This window comes from Ceratotherium simum, chromosome 39 (assembly GCF_057802395.1).
Source record: "Ceratotherium simum simum isolate JZ-2026a chromosome 39, ASM5780239v1, whole genome shotgun sequence".
NCBI lineage: Eukaryota > Metazoa > Chordata > Mammalia > Perissodactyla > Rhinocerotidae > Ceratotherium > Ceratotherium simum.
Window position 1 is genome coordinate 5,747,359 of NC_141938.1, and position 19,501 is coordinate 5,766,859.

Below are 19,501 nucleotides of genomic sequence, written 5' to 3' on the forward strand. Positions count from 1 at the left end.
AAACGAGCAAACAATACACAGAATCATGCCCAAATCCTACTTCAGTAGAGATTTTGGTCTCCTTGACTGATCTTGTAAAAACCTAAGTCAGACCAGTCCCTCCTCTGCCTAGAATCTTCCACGGCTCCCACCTCACTCAGAGCAAAAGCCCAAGTCGTCCCCTCGGCCCACAACGGCCCTGCTCACTCTGCCCGTCACCTCCCTGTCCTCACCTCCTCCCACTCTCTCCCTTGCACATTTTATTCTGGGGATCCTTGCTTTTCATAGAACACGTGGGCACATTCCAGCCCCAGGGCCTTTGCACCTCCCTCCCTCGGGTCTCTGAACTTCCCCCACCATCCTGCGTAAACAGCTCCTCCCTCTGTCACTGTCTATCCCCACTTCGCGTTTGCTCACACCCTGTCACCTCCCAACGCGCTATATGTGCATCTGATTACAGCATGTCCCCCTCCACATTTGGTTTTGTCCACTAATGGACTCCTAGCGCCTAGAATGAACACAAACCAGACTGGACAGCGAGTGAGCAGTGAGGAGCCCGGGCACAGGCCCAGTGGCCAGGGCCAGGACGCACCTGGTGCTTCTGCCGGCGCTTGCGCTCCTGCTCGATCTTCTGCTGCTTCTCCAGCTTCTCGGTGATGCGGGCCTCGCGCAGGGACTGGCGCTTGCTGCGCTTGTAGGCCTTGGCGTTGAGGGCCGTCTCGAGGGCCGTGTCCCTCCTCATGCACACCACCACCTCCTGCCGCAGCTTTAGGAAGGAAGAGGAGAGGCTGGCGACGCGCAACTCTGTCGCGTCCACGCGACACGCACAATCACGCATCGCAAGCTAGGCAGAGCACTGCTGCTCCCAGGAAGGTCCTTCCTAAACGCCGCAAATAATGCACATAGAGGGCATCTGGTGGGCCCCCACGGGCACGGACAAGCACGGGTCAGGGGACGGCTGCTTCTGGACACCCAGCAGAAGGCCCTCTCAGACCTCCAGGTCTCCAGGTCTCCAGCTTAGCCTTAACCTCAACCACACACAAAATATTTTTTACGAGTCATTCAAAAGCACAGCGCCCTCAGAAACAGACCCACTTATGGCCAGCACCGGTGGCCTAGTGGTTAAGTTGGGCACTCGCTGCTTCCGTGGCCCAGGTTCAGTTCCTGTGCGTGGACCTACAACCCTCGTCTGTCAGTGGCCATGCTGTGGTGGCGGCTCACATACAAAAAGAGCAAGATTGGAGGCAGATGATAGCTCGGGGCAAATCTTCCTCAGCAAAAAAAGAAAGACCTACTTAAGTCTCCTCCTTCAAGCTGGCAAGTGCTGTCTTAGGGAAGACCCACACTTACTGGTCTAGGGACCTGCCAATGTCCCACCACTGTGCAGGACGTGGAGAGAAAGGAGGGGACAGTGAGCTGACGAGCGTGGGAGGGCACTGCTGCTTTTAACAGGCAAGGTAACATTTAGTTGTTGCCGAGCGAGCGGCTCCTTGACTGTAAGCATCACCGCTGGCAAAGAGGGCCGTTCTCCTAGACCAACGGGCCTGCACAGCACCCACCTGCCTCTGGAAGTTCAGCAGCCTGAGGGCCTTGAGCTCAATCGTCGCTTTGGTTCGCAAATCCCCGGCCAGGGACCCGGGGAGGTTTTCAAGTTCCTGAATTCGGTGTGCAATGCGAGCCTGCAGCCTGGAGCGAAAACAAGAAAAGACAGGCGATGAGAGGTCTCACCTGTTCACAAGGAGCCCCCCTGTTCCCTCTCTTTAAAGCCAGAGCCTGAGAAGAATCCAGCCCTGAGGGAGGCAGACGCCAGTCATGAAAAGGATGTCAGCACAGCATGGAACACATCCAGAGGAAGGCGGCCACACAGCACCTGGGAGCACAGCAAACAGGACATCTGAGGGGCCACTGCTGGCTTACACCACTTCAGCAGCGTGAGCCGGCCTCCAGAGTCAGGCAGCCAGGGTCTCCATTGCATCCCTGAAAATCTCCTTAGCCCATGAGCCTCAGTGGCCTCTTCTATAAACAGGGTGGAAACCTCAGAGCATCCCTACAGGCTTGGCCTGAAGTTCAGACGAGATAATCCCCATACTCGGTCCTTCAGCATACATTTATTGAGCACCTACTGTGTGCCAGGGACCGTACCATTCCAGGGGCGGGGCCTCAGCAGTAGAAGGACTAACAGAGCTATTTGTTGCTCTCATGGAGCTCACAGCTCTAGTACATACAGGACTGGAAAAATTAAATATCTACAGTCATTCCAGGGTGGCAAGTACTCCGAGGACTGGGCTGGAGGGGAGGGGCACGGAAAGGGCCTCTATGAGGAGGTGACCTCAGCAACGAAGCCTAAATGAGCACAAGGAGGGAGCACAGCCTGTGCAAAGGCCCTGGGGCAGGAATGAGTCTAACTTGTTACATGAACAAAAAAAGGAACAGCATGAGTGGGGTCGGTGAGAACAGAGTGTTGGGCAGTGGCTGAACAGAAAAGAGGTTACTGGATGGATAACGGGAAGACAGCGGCAGGATTTAACCAGGGAAACAGATCTAAGGTAAATTAACTGCAAAAAGAGACTTCCGACTGCCATGTGGGAAACAGACTGCTCAGGCAAGGGTGAGAGCAGGGAGGCCAGGGAGGAAGCGAAGACCAAGTGGCAGGGTCAACAGTAGGGAGAAGGGCAACATTTCCTGGGTGGGGAGAACGGAGCTGAGAGGGTTCACCAAGGGGACATGGGGGATGTGGGAGGGGGAGCAAGGGTCACAGGGCTGGAAGGTCTGCGGTCCACTGAGCCGCTGGCTGGTGGATGCATGGGGACAGAGACAGGAGCGAAAAGCAGGGGACATGAGGACGTCTGGACAGGCCATCTTCAAGCCGTCCAGACGGAGCTGGATGGAGGTTCCTGGGTACAGGGCTGGAGCTCCAGGGCACGTCACGACTGGAGATGCACTCTGAGATGGTCACCAGGCCACATGGATGCATCTGGGGAGACCCAGCGGACAAGGCACGGCCCTGCACCGCACGGAGCTTACAATGACTGAACAAGGCCAGCCCCGAGCAAGGAAGCTATAAATGCAGTGAGGAAACAGAAGGGCAAGGCGCTCGGGGGCAAATCCCAGGCACCCCCAGCAGTGTGGGATAGAGGATTACAGACCTACTGTGTGCCAGGCATATCACCCAGCGCCTGGCACCCAGGAGGCCTTGGCAAAGCAGCCAGCAACTAGAACCCCAAGAAGGGTCCACTGTAACTAGCAAGGTCTGACAAGGGTCCACTGCAACTAGTCATGTCTGAGAAGTATCCACCGCAATTAGTGATGTCTGACAAGGATCCACTGCAACTAGTGAAGACCAAGAAGTGTCCACTGCAACTAGTCACGTCTCAGAAGTGTCCACTGCAACTAGTGATGTCTGACAAGTGTCCACTGCAACTACTGATGTCCGACAAGGGTCCGCTGCAACTAGTGATGTCTGACGGGTCCACCAGCCTTTTCAGTGCTGATGAGCCAAAAGTTGGAAAATAACAGTGCTGGTGAGGAGAAACTTCACTTTCATTCCAACAAATACCCATACAATCTCTGCGGAGGGCAGTTCTGCAGAATCCATGCAATTTCCCCGTGCACATCCCCTGTCTCCAAGCAATGTCACTTTTCAGGACTTATTCTCACATATATGCATACGTGTGAAATGAGAGATGCGCACGTGTATTTACTACGACGTTGTTTTAACGAAAGATTAGGAACAATCTAACATCCACGCAACCAGGGGCCTGGCTAAACAATGTAACCACCAGGCAGAACACTACGCATCCTGAAGAAAGAAGAGAGAGGCTCTTTTTGGACAGAGGGGAGAAGATCTCTAAGATATGTTGCCCCGGGAGGCACAGTGCACACACCATGCACCATCTGGGGACAACACGGCTACTTGTAACTGTCCGCCTGTATACACACAGCCTTTCTCTGGCGGGATACACACCAACCAGGAAACTGGGAGTCTGGGGACAGAGGTGGAGGGTGATTTCCCGGTGTGTACCCTTTAGAACTGTGAACCACACAACGCACATCGGAGCTGACCCGGGGGGTGGGGGTGGGGGGTGCACCTTGGGGGTCCTGAGGCCTCACCTGTACTCCCGCTCCTGCAGGATCTCCACGGGGTCCAGGCCCCGCGGCTTCTGGATGGGGGTGATGCGGCTCTGCTTCTGGTGCAGTGGCACCATGGGGGCGGGCTGGGCCGGCTGCCCTGGCGACTGCGTCTGGGGCGGCATCACGGGCGAGGCGGCGGGCGGGACGGCAGGGGGTGCGGGCGAGGGGCGGCCCGTTGGCTGTGGGGGGATCAGCTTCTGAGGTGTGCTCGTGGGGGCAGCAGCATTCGCCATGGGTCCTGGGGGAGGCAAGCAGCAGGGGCAAGCGGTGAGTTCGGGTCAACTCTGGGTGGAAACGAAAAGCTTGCTGGGTGCTCACTGCCCTGGGGACAGACACACTTGTCCCCAAGACTGCGAGGCCTGGCCAGGCTCCACCTCTCACTGAGCTGCCACCCAGCTTCTCACTCAGGGGTCTCGCTCCCTCCTGCCTCAGGCTTCGAGCCCCCTCTAGATCTTAGCCTACATGCCCCTTCCCCGAAGCCCCCACGGATCCAAGGCATCGGCTCACAAGTCTGCTCAGCCGGGCCCGCCCTGGGTTGGGTCTTTCTGGGCTGCGGCCTCACAGGACTAGCACTTTCCTGACTTGAATCTGCCACGGTTCCTACCAAATCCTCTTTAAGAACGGCTAGCTCATCGATGCCCACCACTAAACCTCACGCTCCAAGAGTGACGAACAAGTCCCAACAGACGGGACCCTCAACTACCTACTGCCCACTACACTGCACACTGAACACAGAGGCCGCGCAGACGGAACCCTGAGCCGCCCTGTTGCCCTGCCTGCCTCTCAGGATGTTGGGGGGTATTCTCAGGTGGGAAGGGGGTCCACCGTGACCTCCAGGCCCAGAGGCCCAACGTCCTGAAGGGTCGTGTCTGCGACTGCAACTGCACCTCTCCACGGCCTCCGTGTGAGTCACAGTGGACTCGTTCATTCGGATCCTTCTCTTCTTGTTACGGGTTTAAAGAGACCCCAGGATCACCACCACCCACAGGACAACAGTGGGCAGGAATTGTGGACTGGAACCAACCCAAGCCTTTGGGAAGTGACCGGGGACAGGTGAGACCCAAAGACAACAGCAGGCAGAAGCGAGGACTGGGCCCGGCCCTCTCTCTCTGAGCAGGCTCATCTCAGTGTCTGCACAGCGCCAGCTCGTGAGAGTCAGGGCACAGACGTGTCACCAAGACAGAGGGAACTTACCTTCAGGCCAGGGCTTGGGAGGCCCTCCAGGGGGCTGGCCCGGCATCCCGGGGGGCACGCCTGAGGGTCCTGGGGGGGGCATGTTGGGCCCTCCCATACCTACACACAGGGAGAAAATGCAACCTGCGTTCATAGCTGCACCCACTGCCCTGGATGGCCCTCCCCAGGGGACACACCCACCAACAAGCTCCTGGGTGTGGGCACCAGGGAGGGGGGGAGCTGTAGACAGTGTTCATCATGACAGCAGCCCTGCCCGCCTGAGGCAGAGCCCAGGTCTGCCTGGCACTGCTGCCTCTACCCTGGTCAGTCCACCCTGAGACCCCCCCCCAATCTGAGGGCTGTGGGCAGCCGGCCTTACCATGAGGCCTGCTGTAATTTGGAGGTGCTGGTCCTGGACCGGGCCCAGGGCCGGGGCCAGGGCCAGGGCCGGGTCCTGTTGCGGACACGGAGGGTGGAGGTAGTGTTGGCATCTGCTGCTGCATGCCGGGCATCGGCCGCTTTCCCTGCACGGCCATCTGCAGGTGATCGGGGAGGGGCTGTCCCCTGGCCAGCATCTTGTACGCCATGATCTGAGCTCTGAGCTGGTGCAGCTGGTTCTGGTTAAACGGGGTCGAGCCCCGGTTCTGCTGCCCCAAAGCCTGGGGGTCGGCGCCATCCAGCGGGGCCCCTCCTGGCCCGGATGACATCTGTGGGCCTGAGGACGGGCCACTGGCTGGAACTGGACTGGAGGCGTGCTCAGAGCCGCCCAGGGGCGAGGGGTAACCTGCAGGAAGACAAAGATCCAGGGGTCGCTCGGCAGCACACGTCCAGTGGTTTTTAAGGCCAAGACAGTAATCTTTCCACTGTGCTTGCGCCAGCTCCTACCCTGAGACGGGAGATGGCCAAATGACTTCGTCCTCACGATTCAGACCAGAGGCACCCAGAGGGCACCACTAGTAGCCTGACCAGTGGCTGGCCTGGCTGGCTTGGTTTGGCCCACCCTAGAGTCAGCTGCCGACAGTTAACGCTGAGCTGTTACACGGGGCCAGGCGTTCTCCGGGCTGCCCTCCTGCCCCTCGGGACGGCCAGGCCCGCTTCCCGCACTTCCTCCCCGAGTTGCCCACCCCGTGACCCCCACTCCATCTACTCCATCGCTTCTCAATCTTCCCCGTTCGGAAAAGCACCCTGGAGGGCTTGTTAAAGCCGAGTCCTGGGCCACGCCCTGAGATTCTGACTCAGCGGGTCTGGAGTGCGGCCCAGGAGCCTGCATTTCTAACATGCTCCTGGGGGGCACCGGAGCTGCTGGCCCAAGGAGCTCACTCCGCCCAGCCCTCGTCTACACCCGGCTCTGAACACGGTTCCGTCCCTCCAGTGTTCGCTCTTCTGGGGCTGCTCCAAGACAGGGCGGCCTGAACGGGGCACCAGCAAAGCTCAAGTCCAACAGCCCTCCGGGCAGGGTCTCCACGGGGCTGAACTGTCCCGGGTCCTCTCTGACTCCATCTGTGCGCGACTCCACCAGGAAAATGACCCCAGGACTCCCGGGGTCCTCCCGACAGACACAAGGCAGAGAAGCGGAATAATACCTTGGGAGTGCTGGTCCATGGGGCTTGGTGGAGGCCCCATCCCGGCGTGGCCCCCCGACCGCATGCCCATGCCCTTCATCTGGTTGTAGCGGGGGTCGTCCGACATGCCCTTCTCATGCATGGACTCCATCGGCTGCAAGAGGGGACAACAACAAGGCAGGATCAGCACGGTGGATGGAAGGAGGCGACATGGCAAAGCGCCGCCTGAGAGCTCAGTGTCACTGAGGATGCCCACCCTACGTCGCCATGGCATTCACTGAATCGCTACCATGAGCACACGGCTGAGGTGCAAGACACGTCCTGACACCTGAGGTGTCAGAGCAGGTCTATAAGATAATGCCACCCAGTGGAGGGCGACCGCCAGGGAGACTGGTGGTCGGCAGGCGAGGGGACAGCTGGCCCAGGGCCGCCTGGGGAGGCAGGGGGACAGTTTCAGACTGTCAAATCCCACAGGGAAAGGCTATCAGCTCCTGGTCAGGAGCAGTCTGAGCTGGGACACCGGGCCCCCGCTCATCGTCACGAGACCCTGTGACCACAAATCTTCGGAGCAGGGAGCCTTTTCCCTGGGGGCCTGTAAATCAGGGACAGAGAGGAACTTCTGCCCGCGAGTGTGGTAACAACAGTCAGACGTCCTCGGTGATCTGAGATCACCCTGTCTGTGACATGCTTCTGTCCCCCCGAAGAGGCATAGTAGAGCCTGGCACAAGGAAGACACCTATGTCCCCTCCTCGTGCTCGGCACTGAGCGCTTCGGGGAAGGGCTGGTGACGGGGCACTTTCAAACCCTTCCACGGTACTCTGCTCGGCCCTGGTTAACGTCCACGTCAGGACATCTCCGGGAACCTACAGTCTAACGGGTGACTCGGCAGAGTCAACTACAGTGCAGTGTGCGCTGTGAGAGGAGGAGACGGGGCCTGGCTGGGAGCACGGGGGGCAGCGGCACGTGCAGGGAAAGGGTGGGGCCCTCGGATGCTGACCAGACCCCCGCATGTGGGCCTGCCCTCCGCTTCTTCTTCCCTGGGCTGGAAGTGCTGCCCACCGGGCTTGCCTCCACGCCCAGCGGGAGCTCTGTGCAGGCAGGGGTGTCCCGCCACCCCGGGACCCCGGCTCTGAGGCTCCCAACACTGTGCCAGGCACATGGCAGGCATCTGATGGACATTTGTCAAACGTGTGTGGAGTGTGTGTGGGCAATCCCAGGAGGAAACAAAATGGGCAGAGAGGGAAGGGGGGTGGTCACCAACAGCTTCCCGGGAGGGAAGTCACAAGACAAATACTACACTGAAGTTGACAGAAATGTACGGGAGATGGGGAGGGCAGGAAGGGGGGCTGCCTTGCTGTGCTGGAGGCCACGGAGGTGCGCATGCCTGGCGTGTGGGGAGGGCCGGGAGGGATGAGACGGCTCTGCCACGGACCCGCTGAGCGACCTTCCTCGTCTATAAAATGGGCACAATCCCCACCTACACCTGATGGGTTGGGGGGGCGGTGCTAAGTGGGATGGGGAGCAGACACATGGGCAGTCCTGACCAGAGGGCCGGAGGGCTTAGCAGAGCCCCTCACCGCCAGGCTGCCCCACCTGCGTCTCCTACCACAGGCGCCTCCTGTGTCCCTGAGGCTGGGAAAGGCCACCTTTTCCCATAGAAGCTAACACACGGAAGAGGGTATATCTTCATTTCCTCCAGCCACCTCCCAGGAACACAGAGAGAGAGAAAAACTATTTGTGTTAAAAGAGGTTTTTTCATCTCACTGGGAAAAGCAACCCTGCTCAGCTCAGCTACGTGCTTAGATGGTGGCATCCGGGTGCGGGATGGCGCTGGACGAAGGGTGCCCACTGCTCTGCTCCGTGAGCTACACGGGAGGGCAGAGCAGCCTGAGTGGAGGAAACCACAGGCCGTAAGCCTCCTTTAGGGCTCTGGAGGTTTTTGTTCATTAACGAAACATAATTTCAGGGTAACGTGACCACATTTCCCACACAGAACAACAGGCACGGGAGACAGAGGGTGGGTCGGCTGCCGGCTCCCAGTAGGGCCCAGGATGCGCCCTCACCCTCCCGCCTCTGATGGTGTGGACTCAACTGGTCAGGGCAGTGGGCCTGGGAGTGGCGTGTGAGCCAAGCCAGGCCAAGTGGAAGCTCTCCGCAGGCCACCTCCACCAAGCAGGCCCGCGGTCCAGAGGCTGCCTGCAGTGCAGGGGGCGGGGCTGGGGGCAGTGGGCGCGCAGGTGCGAGGGGGTGCAGGGCTCCCTACCTTGTGCATCTGGTGCATGTTGTCCTGAGGGTACCCTCCGGGCCCCTGGGTTGGCATGGGGTGTCCTGCTGAGGGAGGCCCTGGGCTGGGCCCCATCATGCTGTGGGCGGAGCCTGGTGAGGGACCAGGGCTGGGGCCCAGCATGGCTCCCGGGGAGGGGCCGGGGCCCGGGGAGGGGCCTGGCCGAGGAGTTCCGCCCAGGGGTGGGTCTGGAGTGGACATCTTCACGGGAGCTGCGGACAGTGGTCTCCTGCTGGAAAGAAGCCCCTGTCAGTCTGGGGGTCATGGCTGGCGCGGGAGGACCACACACAGTCAGGTCAGAAGCACTATCTGACGGGGAGCTGGCGCCTTTGACACGCAACGCCCCGCCACCCAGACCTTTCTCCTCCCTTCCTCTCAGGGGAGGGAATACGTCAGGCACATGAAATCACATCCAAGCCCCGGAGGAAGGAGGGACTCAGGGGGGGGCACCCAGACCCAGCACCAGGTCATTCTGCCCCACCTGGGGCTTTGCTGCCCTCACTATCTTTCTGATCACAACAAAGAGAACGTCTCCGGGTGGTGGTGATTCACCCGCTCTCATACCTGCTCATCTTCCTATTCAACAAAAAAGACCAAGACCAAGGCTCAAAGCCTCTGCTGGCAACTGCATCTGCCTGGACCTTCCTAAACTCAGCACAAACACAGACTCAGGGCAAGCGACACTGGTTTTCCATTTAAGGCAGTGAGACCAAGTTTCCTTTAAAATCAATGAATTTCAGTTTAAAAAGTAGGCTCATTTAAAGAGAAGTATTACGTAAAGAATGGCATTCTGTGGTGGGAATGCAAAGTGGTGCAGCCACTATGGAAAACAGTGTGGAGATTTCAAAAAATTAAAAATAGAAATACCATACCACCCAGCTATCCCACTAGTGGGTATTTATCCAGAGAGAACATGAAATCAACAATCCAAAGAGGCTTATGCACGCCTACGTTCATTTGCAGCACTATATTCACTATAGCCAAGATGTGGAAGCAACCCAAGTACCCATCGACTGATGGCTGGATAAAGAAGATGTGGTATATGTATACAATGGAATACTACTCAGCCATAAAAAAAGACAAAATCGTCCCATTTGCAACAACATGGATGGACCTCAAGGGTATTACGGCTAGCAAAATAAGCCAAAGAGAGAAAGACAAACACCGTATGATTTCACCCATATGTGGAGGATAAACAAACACATGGACAGAGAGAACAGATTCGTGGTTGCCAGAGGGGAAGGGGGTGGGGGGTGGGCATAAGGGGTAAAGGGGCGCTTATGTATGGTGACGGATAAAAGTAGACTATTGGTGGTGAGCACAATGCAGTCTATACAGAAACTGATATATAATAATGTACACCTGAAATTACACAATGTTATAAACCATTATGACCTCAATAAAATAACTGAAAGAAAGAAAAGGAAAAAAAAGTATATTAATGGTCATTAATAAAGCCAAATTACACAGCAAAAAAAAAAAATTTAAAAAAAAGAAAAGAATGGCACTCTGATATCTCAAATACTTCGAGAGTGATATTTAAGTGTTTCAAGTTTGACGAACATTGCTGTAAGCTAAAGATTGATACCCAGACCTATGACCCAGAGCCTCCACAAGATCCATAAATAAGCTAAAAAAAATTCCAATGACGTTGGTAAATTACGCTTGCCATGATAGGACCGTGAGCTGATCAATTTTATAACTACTTTCTATAAGAAGGGTTCAGTGTTCATGTGACCCTTAATCTGCTATGTAGTTAGATAGGGCCTGAAGTACAAGTCTCTTTAATTTAATAAAGAGAGGGCTAAGGGGCTCCTCAGAGACACTCAGAGCCCCCCAGAACCGTGAGGAGGGAGCCAAGCCATCCAGGGGAGGCCCCCTCAGAATCGAGAGCCACCCTGGTGTTGCCGCTGGGACCCAGCCACACTCCAGTGCGTCCCTTCTAGGCTGTTCCATGCACAGACAGACACACTCAACAGAATCGCTCAGCACATTCTAGGCAAGCTTTCCTTCAGAGAAGCATACCTACGATCATTTTTATCACTTAATATTCTTCAAAACACGAATTCTAGTGGCTCCACCAGGTTCCCTTGTCCTGACTCATCCCGAGCCATCTAGAAGTCCCTCTCTCATTGGCATGTCACAAAGCTGGTTTTTGTTTCTGTGGACTTTTTTTTTTTTTTTAAATGTTTGCTTTGCTTTTTTTTTAATTTATTTTTTTTGTGAGGAAGATCAGCCCTGAGCTAATATCCATGCTAATCCTCCACTTTTTGCTGAGGAAGACCGGCTCTGAGCTAACATCTATTGCCAATCCTCCTCCTTTTTTTTTTTTTTCCTCCCCAAAGCCCCAGTAGATAGTTGTATGTCATAGTTGCACATCCTTCCAGTTGCTGTATGTGGGACGCGGCCTCAGCATGGCCGGAGAAGCGGTGCGTCAGTGCGCGCCTGGGATCCGAACCCGGGCCGCCAGCAGCGGAGCACGCGCACTCAACCGCTAAGCCACGGGGCCGGCCCTCTGTGGACTTTTTGAATCCTGGAATGAATCTCTTTGCCCCTAAACTTTACTGGGCACTTGTGGTTGCAAAGATAAATTCTGTTAAGAAGTGCAGGAACTTTTTAAATTTTCTTGATTAAGGAAATAAAAGATTTAATTTAATATTTTCCTAGATAAGAGATCAAAAGCCCAAACTTCCTCGTTCCAATTTTATGACTTAATAATTGGAGCAGAGAGGATCAGAAACCTCGGCAGACGAGGGATCAGTGGCTGGCACTCCAGCCGATCCTGAAAAGAAGGAACAGCAGCCTGACTACAAACAGACCTGAATGTGCAAGAGAACGCTCCTCAGTCCTCTGGGCGTCCATGATCTCCTCCAAAGCTCAAGGAGCCTCCGTGCTGGACCTTAAATCAAGCTCACCAGGGCATGGGAGAGGGGCCCGCCCAGTGGCGTAGTGGTTAGGTTCGCATGCTCCGCTTCGGCAGCCCAATGTTCACGGGTTCGGATCCTGGGTGCAGACCTACACACTCCTACACACTGCTCATCAAGCCATGCTGTGGCAGTGTCCCACATACAAAACAGAGGAAGACTGGCACAGATGTTAGCTCAGGGCCAACCTTCCTCACCACAAAAAAAAAAAAAAAGAGCACGGGAGAATTGGTGTCTGCTGACAATCCCTTTCCCACAAACACAAAACCAATAAGCTCAGGGAAAATCAAACCTTTTTAAAAAATAAATTTGAGACAAATTCATTTGGAAGCAAAATCCAACCTGATTCAGCTCTGCGTGAATAGTCACACATTCTGCTACAGAAACAGGATCCTGTTTGATCCCAGGCCATCGCCCCAGTCTCTGCCGTGAGACAGTAGTCTGTGCCCTGAATTTCCTTTACTAAAATGTTGATGCTGGAGCCTGAAACCTCTGGTCCAGGGCTTTGTCTATGGAGAAGACACACCTGCAGCCATACTTCACAGGTGGGAAGCCAAATGACGTGGACGGGGACATGGCCGTGGCCAGGTGGCGGACGATGGCTCCTCAGGGCTCCCCTCTTGGGCCCACAGAGCACCACAGTGGCAGTGAGGTGGGAAGAGAGACGACGGTCCCACAAATACTTAAGGACTCCGTGGTATCTGGCAGCTCACGGTTTCCTTCTCACCCAGAGGTCTCTACTCTAAATCAAGCCAACTGAAACTGACAGCAAAATACAATCCACGCCACCCAGGGAGCATCATCTCCCGATGTAAAGGCGGACATGCTGACAGCCAACACTGGGAGATGTCTTCAGAATGAAGGCTCTTCTAAAGGCAGTTTATACTTAGCATCAGACCTCCTTCCCTCTTCTTCCCATCGAAACCCGTGGTACCTCCAGGAATTAATTGCCTCTACTCTCAGAAGCGCCAACTTCATCAACGACACACCGAAGTTCACCAAAGATACTGGAGGGCACCGAAAAAGACTTTTGTGCCAAAATATGGCAACGTCCGCTTTTGAGAAGCACAGGGTTTCATGACTTGCTTATTTAAATGGCACTTTCGGGCCAGACCCGGTGGCCTAGTGATTACATTCCACGCGCTCCGCTTTGTCGGCCCGAGTCTGGTTCCCAGGCACAGACCTGCACCACTCATCTGTCAGTGGCCATGCTGCAGCGGCTCACACACAAAAAGAGGAAGACTGGCGGCGGATGCTAGCTCAGGGCCAATCTTCATCAGCAAAAATAAAATAAATAAATAATAAATAAATGGCATTTGCTTCGGAGGCAGCCACTCTCAAGTGTCAGGCTGCAATGAAGGAGCCACCGTCAGCAAACTCGTTTCTGGACTGAAAGCTCAGACACACGCAGGGAGTGACAGTAAAGGGGGCCCACAGTGCAGCCACAGTGCAGAACTGTCCCGTGGTGGCGGGAGAACAGGAAACGGAACCGGCTCTCTGGCCATCAGTGCAGCACTGAGGAGGGGCATTTCATTGAGTTACTTGCACTGAGCTGTGGCACAAGAGCGCCTGATCATAGATATAAAGCCTGATGAATCCTAGAGCAGACAGCACCCGCAACACTCCAGAAGGCGCCCTTGGCCCCCTGCCAGTCGAGACCACCCTCCCAGAGGAGCCCTGTTCTGACCCTATCACTGCGGACTAGTTTTGCCCGTCACTGAACTGCACCTGAGGAGAGAATCAGCCGGCAGTGTCCTCTGCCTCCTCTGGGAGCGGCATCCACGCTGCTGGGTACAGTGGGCATTCACCCTCCTTCACGTGACCACGCCCCTGGTCACGCACATCATGGTACCAGGTCTGGGCTGGCGTGAATAAAGCTGCCGGGAACAATGTCATTTGGCGGCTGTGGGTGCTCACTTTCCTGGGGTACCCAGGAGTGGACTGCTGGTCACAAGAAAGGCATAAACTTAGCCATGGTGGATCTTGCCAGTCTCCCAAATCAGGCCCACGACCCCAAACGTGGCCCCCCAGCAGTGGGCGAACGTTCTGGGGGCTCTACATCAACACCGACACTCGGGCTGTCAGTCTTTAACCCGTAAGCGTTCTGGTGAGTGTATAATCATCTCTTATCACGGCTTTAATTCGCATTTCCTTGTGACTAACGGTGATGAGCACCTCCATACGCGGACTGGCCATGGAGACACCCACTTCTGTGAAGGCTCGCTAAACGTCTTTGCTAACGTTTTATTGGGGAAACGTGGTTGCAACAGCCATCTGCCAGGTGATTCGCCTTTGTGCTCTCTTAAAGGTGCCTTGGAATAAAGACAAGTTCTTCATTTTAATGGCGTCTGATTTATCAAGTTTGTTCTTTTATGGTTAATGGTTGTGGGGTCCTGTTTAAGAAATCTCTGTCTACCTGTGACATCATAAGAAATACATATTTGGTCTCTGCTTTCAGTTCCTGACACAGAGCTTCTAAAAGCCCTATAATTTCCCAAGTGAGAAGGGTATTGGAGCGTCTTATACTGAGCTCCAAAATCCCTTAGAATTTCCCGAGTGACAGGAGATAGGACTGTCTTTTGTTCTAATGAGGCGACTCTTGGCAGGCTCCTGGATGGCTTCAGGACGGGGGCTGGTCACCAGAAAGATCAAGCCATGGTCAGAAGCTTGGAACTTTCAGCCCCACCCCTCATCCTCCAGAGAGGGGAGAGGGGCAGGAGACTGAGTTAATCGATCATGCTTACGTGATGAAGTTTCCATAAAAACTCTAAACTATGGGGTTCAGGAAGCTTCTGGGTCGGTGAACACATCCACATGCCCAGAGGGTGGCGCACCCCAACTCCACGGGGACAGAAGTTCCTGTGCTTGGGACCCTTCCAGACCTCGCCTAAGTACTCCCCCATCTGGCTGCCCATCTGTATCCTTTATAATAAACTAGTAAACACAAGTAAATGTCTCCTTGAGTTTTGTGAGCTGTCCTAGCAAATAATCAAAACTGAGGAGGGGTTGTGGGAACTGGTGATACGTAGCCAAGTTGGACAGAAACGTGGGTAACCTGAGGGCCCACCACTTGTGACAGGCGTCTGAAGCCGGGGGCAGTCCTGTGGGACTGAGCCCTGAACCTGTGGGGTCTGCACTAGCTCTGGGTAGTTAACGTCAGAACTGAAGTGCAGGACACCCCGTTCGTGTCTGCAGAAACCTGGAGAACCACCTGGTGTGGGAAACCCACACGTTCAGCGTCAGAAGTGTGGTGAGCAGAGAAAACAAGTTTTCCTCTACTACCTCCAGGTCATGGGATAGAGGAAGGGAGGGGACATTCTAAAATCCAGAGGGATTGTGACATGCCCCCACCTCCAAGGGATGTGCACCTGCTGAGGATGCAGCAGGCACCAAGAATCACAGGAAGGACAATCCAGCGAGAGACGGGGGGCTGGGCTGTGGGCCCATTCGGTGGTGAGGACCCGGATTTACTCGCTGAGCCCACACCACCACACTACGAGGAGGGACCATCCTTGGCCCCGCCGACAGAGGGGTCCCTGAGGCTCAGAGGCCACACAGCGGTCAGCAGTCCAAGGCCACAGTGCAACTCGCTGCAGTGCAGCCTGGACTCTGAGCACAGACTCTGCCATCTGCCACCTACACGACGCAGGACGAGTGACTCACCCTCCCTGAGCCTCTGTCCCTCCTCTGCAGGCTGGAGCTGAGAGCGTCCCTCCCTCAGGGGTCACAGCCAGCATCCCTCGGGCTAACACATGCAAGGCACGTCCAGGCAGGAAGTGCCGCCACACTGCTGGCGAAATCAGGGGTCCCCACGTTTACTGAGCAGTTGCTTACTGGCTGTCACTACTGTCCTAGAAGCATCACGCAGATTAGGTCTCTCCATCCTCCCTTCCCCGTACAGAGAGGAGCAAACTAGCCACATAATAAGTGGCCACTCTGGAGAATCTGCTTCCTCAACTTGGCCCCCCGCAGGACAAACCCCAATGAATGCTCCCGTCCTGCAGCGCTCGGGACAACAGGCTCGCCTCTCCCCCGGGAAGCAGGGGAGACACAAGGCAGCTTTGCTAACAGGAGGCGCAGTGGCTGCCTGAGGCCAGCACAGCCCGGCGCAAACGACGACCAGCGGACAAAAGTGACAGGATCCGGCCTGGCAATCGATGGGCAGGATCCGGGCTGCTGCAAACTCTCCCTTGCCCTCTTGGTTCCTCTGCCACACAGGCGGTGTTTTAGCGTCACCAAGCTCCTTTCAGCCAGCCAGCCAGCCCTTGCTGAGGGGCGGGGGTGGGCCTGGCCCTGCGGAGCGCTGAAGAGGCTGTGGCACCGGGGCCCACTGTGCTCCAGCAAGATGCCTACCAGGAGGGCCGGACAAGCTCAGCCAGGAATTTCAGGACAGAGCTGGGATCGGAGGGCAGGGAACACCCCCTCCCCATCCCTTCTTCCCCTCTCATCAAACACCCCCCGCCTTTTCTATACAGGAGACTAAAGATTTGGTGTTTTCAGCAAATTCGTTGGGTCCCCAAAGTGGTCCTAAGGCCTTGGGGATTTCAGGTGGCGTCCGTGGTGCTGCCTGGACTCCCCAACAAGTCCCTCTCTGACAAGTCACTTGGTGCCTGGGCTGGGAAAGGGAAGGTGACTTCATACAACACCAAAATCCATCTCAAACCAGACAGCCAACCTAAGCAGAAGAGAAAAACGAAGGACAAAACGGCGAAACCACTAGTGTGTGTGTCCGGGAGCCTAACTGAGATGCACATGGCCTGTGGGTCAGGTGCGTTTGGGGGTTCCATAAGGAGGGAACGGAGCCTGGAATCCGGGCAGGCAGCCCAAAGGAACGTAACAGGAAATACAACTACTCCGGGGCAAGAATCGAAAAGTTGAAAGCTAAGACGTTCAGGAGGCTGCGAGATGAAAGTAGACTCCAGGGCCGGCCCCGTGGCTTAGCGGTTAAGTGCACGCGCTCTGCTGCTGGCGGCCCGGGTTCGGATCCCGGGCGCGCACCGACGCACCGCTTGTCGGGCCATGCTGAGGCCGCATCCCACATACAGCAACTAGAAGGATGTGCAACTACGACGTACAACTATCCACTGGGGCTTTGGGGGAAAAAACAAATAAATAAAATTAAAAAAAAAAAAAAGTAGACTCCAGGTTCCCGGGGCCCAAGGGTCTGGAAGTGACTTGGCCACGTCACCTCAAGTTCTCTGAGAAGCACCCCAACTGCTGAGCAATCAGAACCCCCACACGATCCACGCTGCAGAAGTCGTAGCACCACTAAAAATGAATGAGGTAGGGCCAGCCCCAGCGGCCTAGTGGTTAAGTTCAGCATGCTCTGCTTCGGCGGCCTGGGTTCGGTTCCCAGGCGTGGACCTACACCGTTGGTCAGTGGCCATGCTGTGGCGGTGGCCCACATACAAAACAGAGGAAGATTGGCCACAGATGTTAGCTGAGGGCGAACCTTCCTCAAGCAAAAAGAGGGGCATTGGTGACAGATATTAGCTCAGGGTGCATCTTCCTCAGCGGAAAAAAAAAAGAATGAGGTGGCTCCGCGCACACAGACATGGAGGATGGTCCAAAACGAAGCACCGAAAGAAGGCAGCATCAAGGCGAGGTGCGCTTGGCTCGAGCCCCACTTTGCTAAGAATAACAATACACATGTGTTAATCCGAGCATAGAAACCAGCCCGGAGAAAACACACACCAAACTACCGTTGGTGGCAGCCAGCAGCTCTCTCTGGAGGCTTATGATGGGGAACTTACACTTTCCACATCACAGATTTCTGGTGTTTGTGTGTTTGTTTATGACAATAAACATCTATTACTTTTGTCATCAGATTTTTAAAAAACACTTTAAGAAAAAAAATCTAGGTCAGAAAAATACCCAAAAAGTAAACACCCAGAAAAGATGCCCAGGAAGCGCCTTTGTGAAAATAAAAGAGAAAGATGAAAGGATTTAGGACTGCATTATTTTCTACTGACTTTCAACTTCATCAAAATTATCATTTAAAATAGAAACAACTGCTGACGTTCAAATGCGGAACCAGACTGCTGGCGGCTAAGGGGTCTGGTTTCTCCTTTCACACCACTCTGTGCTTTTCTCTTATAAAAAACAACCTCCGTGCCACAGGACTGCCGGCTAACTGGCAATCAGGAGCCTCTGAGATCTGCCTGCTGGGATGATGGGTTTGTTTTTTTCCCATATTGCCTGACAACCAGCATTATATTTCAGTTTGGCCCCGGGATATCTGCTTTTGGGGTGTGGAGAAATTCGTTCACAGACACGTTTCATCAGCAGATACAATGCTGTGGTCAAGCCATGGCAGGGTGCTTGGACCCATCAACCATCAGTGGTGTCCGGGCAGCACGGGCTTGGGCAAAGCCAGCCCCATTCGTTACATTTACACTACAAAACGAGATCAACCCCCCCATACTCTACCAAGAAAACCCTCCACACCTGACCTGATGGTGTGGGGCGTGCTAGTTCGTGAACCTGGAAGGACGGCCAGGGCGGAGCATCCGTGGTCTTAGGGATCGTGGGGAAATGGCTTAATCTGAGACTGCCCTTCTCCAGCCCTGGCTGTTCTGTGGCATTTTCCCTGCAATATAATTAAGTAGCAAAACTTTGCCCTATATTTAAAAGCAAATACATTTCAGAAAGGAAAAAACCACGTCATGAGGATAAATTACAACGTCTTCTGGATTCTACCTAAAAGGTAGACATACCAAATTGTTACCAAGTATTATTTTCAGCACTGGGAATATGTAACATTTTGTTCATTGAAATTGAAATCCACCCCCCCTCCCTTTAAAAATTTTCATTCATTTGAAAACCACTGAAGAGTAACGCCTCCCATCTACAAGGCGCCAGGAGACGTGAAGACAACCAGGCTGGCTCTCTGCCCTTGGGGAGTTCGTGCTCTGATCCAGAAGGGTGATATAGCGTCTACACTGCGAGAATGCAAACACTATCCTATCTATCCACTAGATGGGAGTTTTTCAAACTCTTCTGACCATGATCCACAGTCACAAGGGGGCCCAACACAAACACACATCAAGTAATTGTAACAAGTTTTACAAATCTGTCTACACATCTGCAACAAGTCCTGAGCCTGCTCCCTGCGAAACACAGAAGACTCCTCTTCCCTCTGAAGCCTCTCAAGCCCCAGCACGGGGAGGCCGCGAGCCACCACTGGCTCCGTCGTGGTGCCTGCTGTACTCAACTCTGGCCCATGCAGAGGGCAGGAGAGAAGTCCCCCACGACAGGGACGCACAAAGTACAAGCGTGGCCAAGTGTGGCGGGGAGGCGTGGCACTGACACCTGCCGAGTGTCACTTGTGACAGGCCCTCCCAGCCACCCCAAATACCGACCAAGTGCTGACTGTGTGCTGAGCAGGGTTCCAGGCACCGAGCATCCAGCAGAGAATGACCAAGTCCCTGCCTGGTGGGACTGACGAG

The 19,501-nt window shown here is 55.0% G+C and overlaps 1 protein-coding gene across 8 annotated transcripts in view; it reads right to left on the reverse strand.

Annotated features, from left to right (window-relative positions):
- The window catches only part of SMARCA4 (SWI/SNF related BAF chromatin remodeling complex subunit ATPase 4), an 87,860-nt gene that overhangs the window by 62,272 nt on the left and 6,087 nt on the right, over nt 1-19,501 (reverse strand). For 7 of the 8 annotated variants that reach the window (XM_087425449.1, XM_004442639.3, XM_087425448.1 and 4 more), the window contains exons 2-8: nt 9,109-9,361; nt 6,867-6,999; nt 5,663-6,067; nt 5,305-5,403; nt 4,090-4,348; nt 1,539-1,665; nt 572-745 (exon numbers count right to left, since the gene is read on the reverse strand). In XM_087425449.1, coding sequence (XP_087281575.1) covers nt 572-745; nt 1,539-1,665; nt 4,090-4,348; nt 5,305-5,403; nt 5,663-6,067; nt 6,867-6,999; nt 9,109-9,330 — 1,419 coding nt within the window. In that variant the 5' untranslated portion in view covers nt 9,331-9,361. The remainder of the gene's footprint in view (nt 1-571; nt 746-1,538; nt 1,666-4,089; nt 4,349-5,304; nt 5,404-5,662; nt 6,068-6,866; nt 7,000-9,108; nt 9,362-19,501) is intronic. The other variant, XM_087425445.1, reaches the window with a different exon arrangement.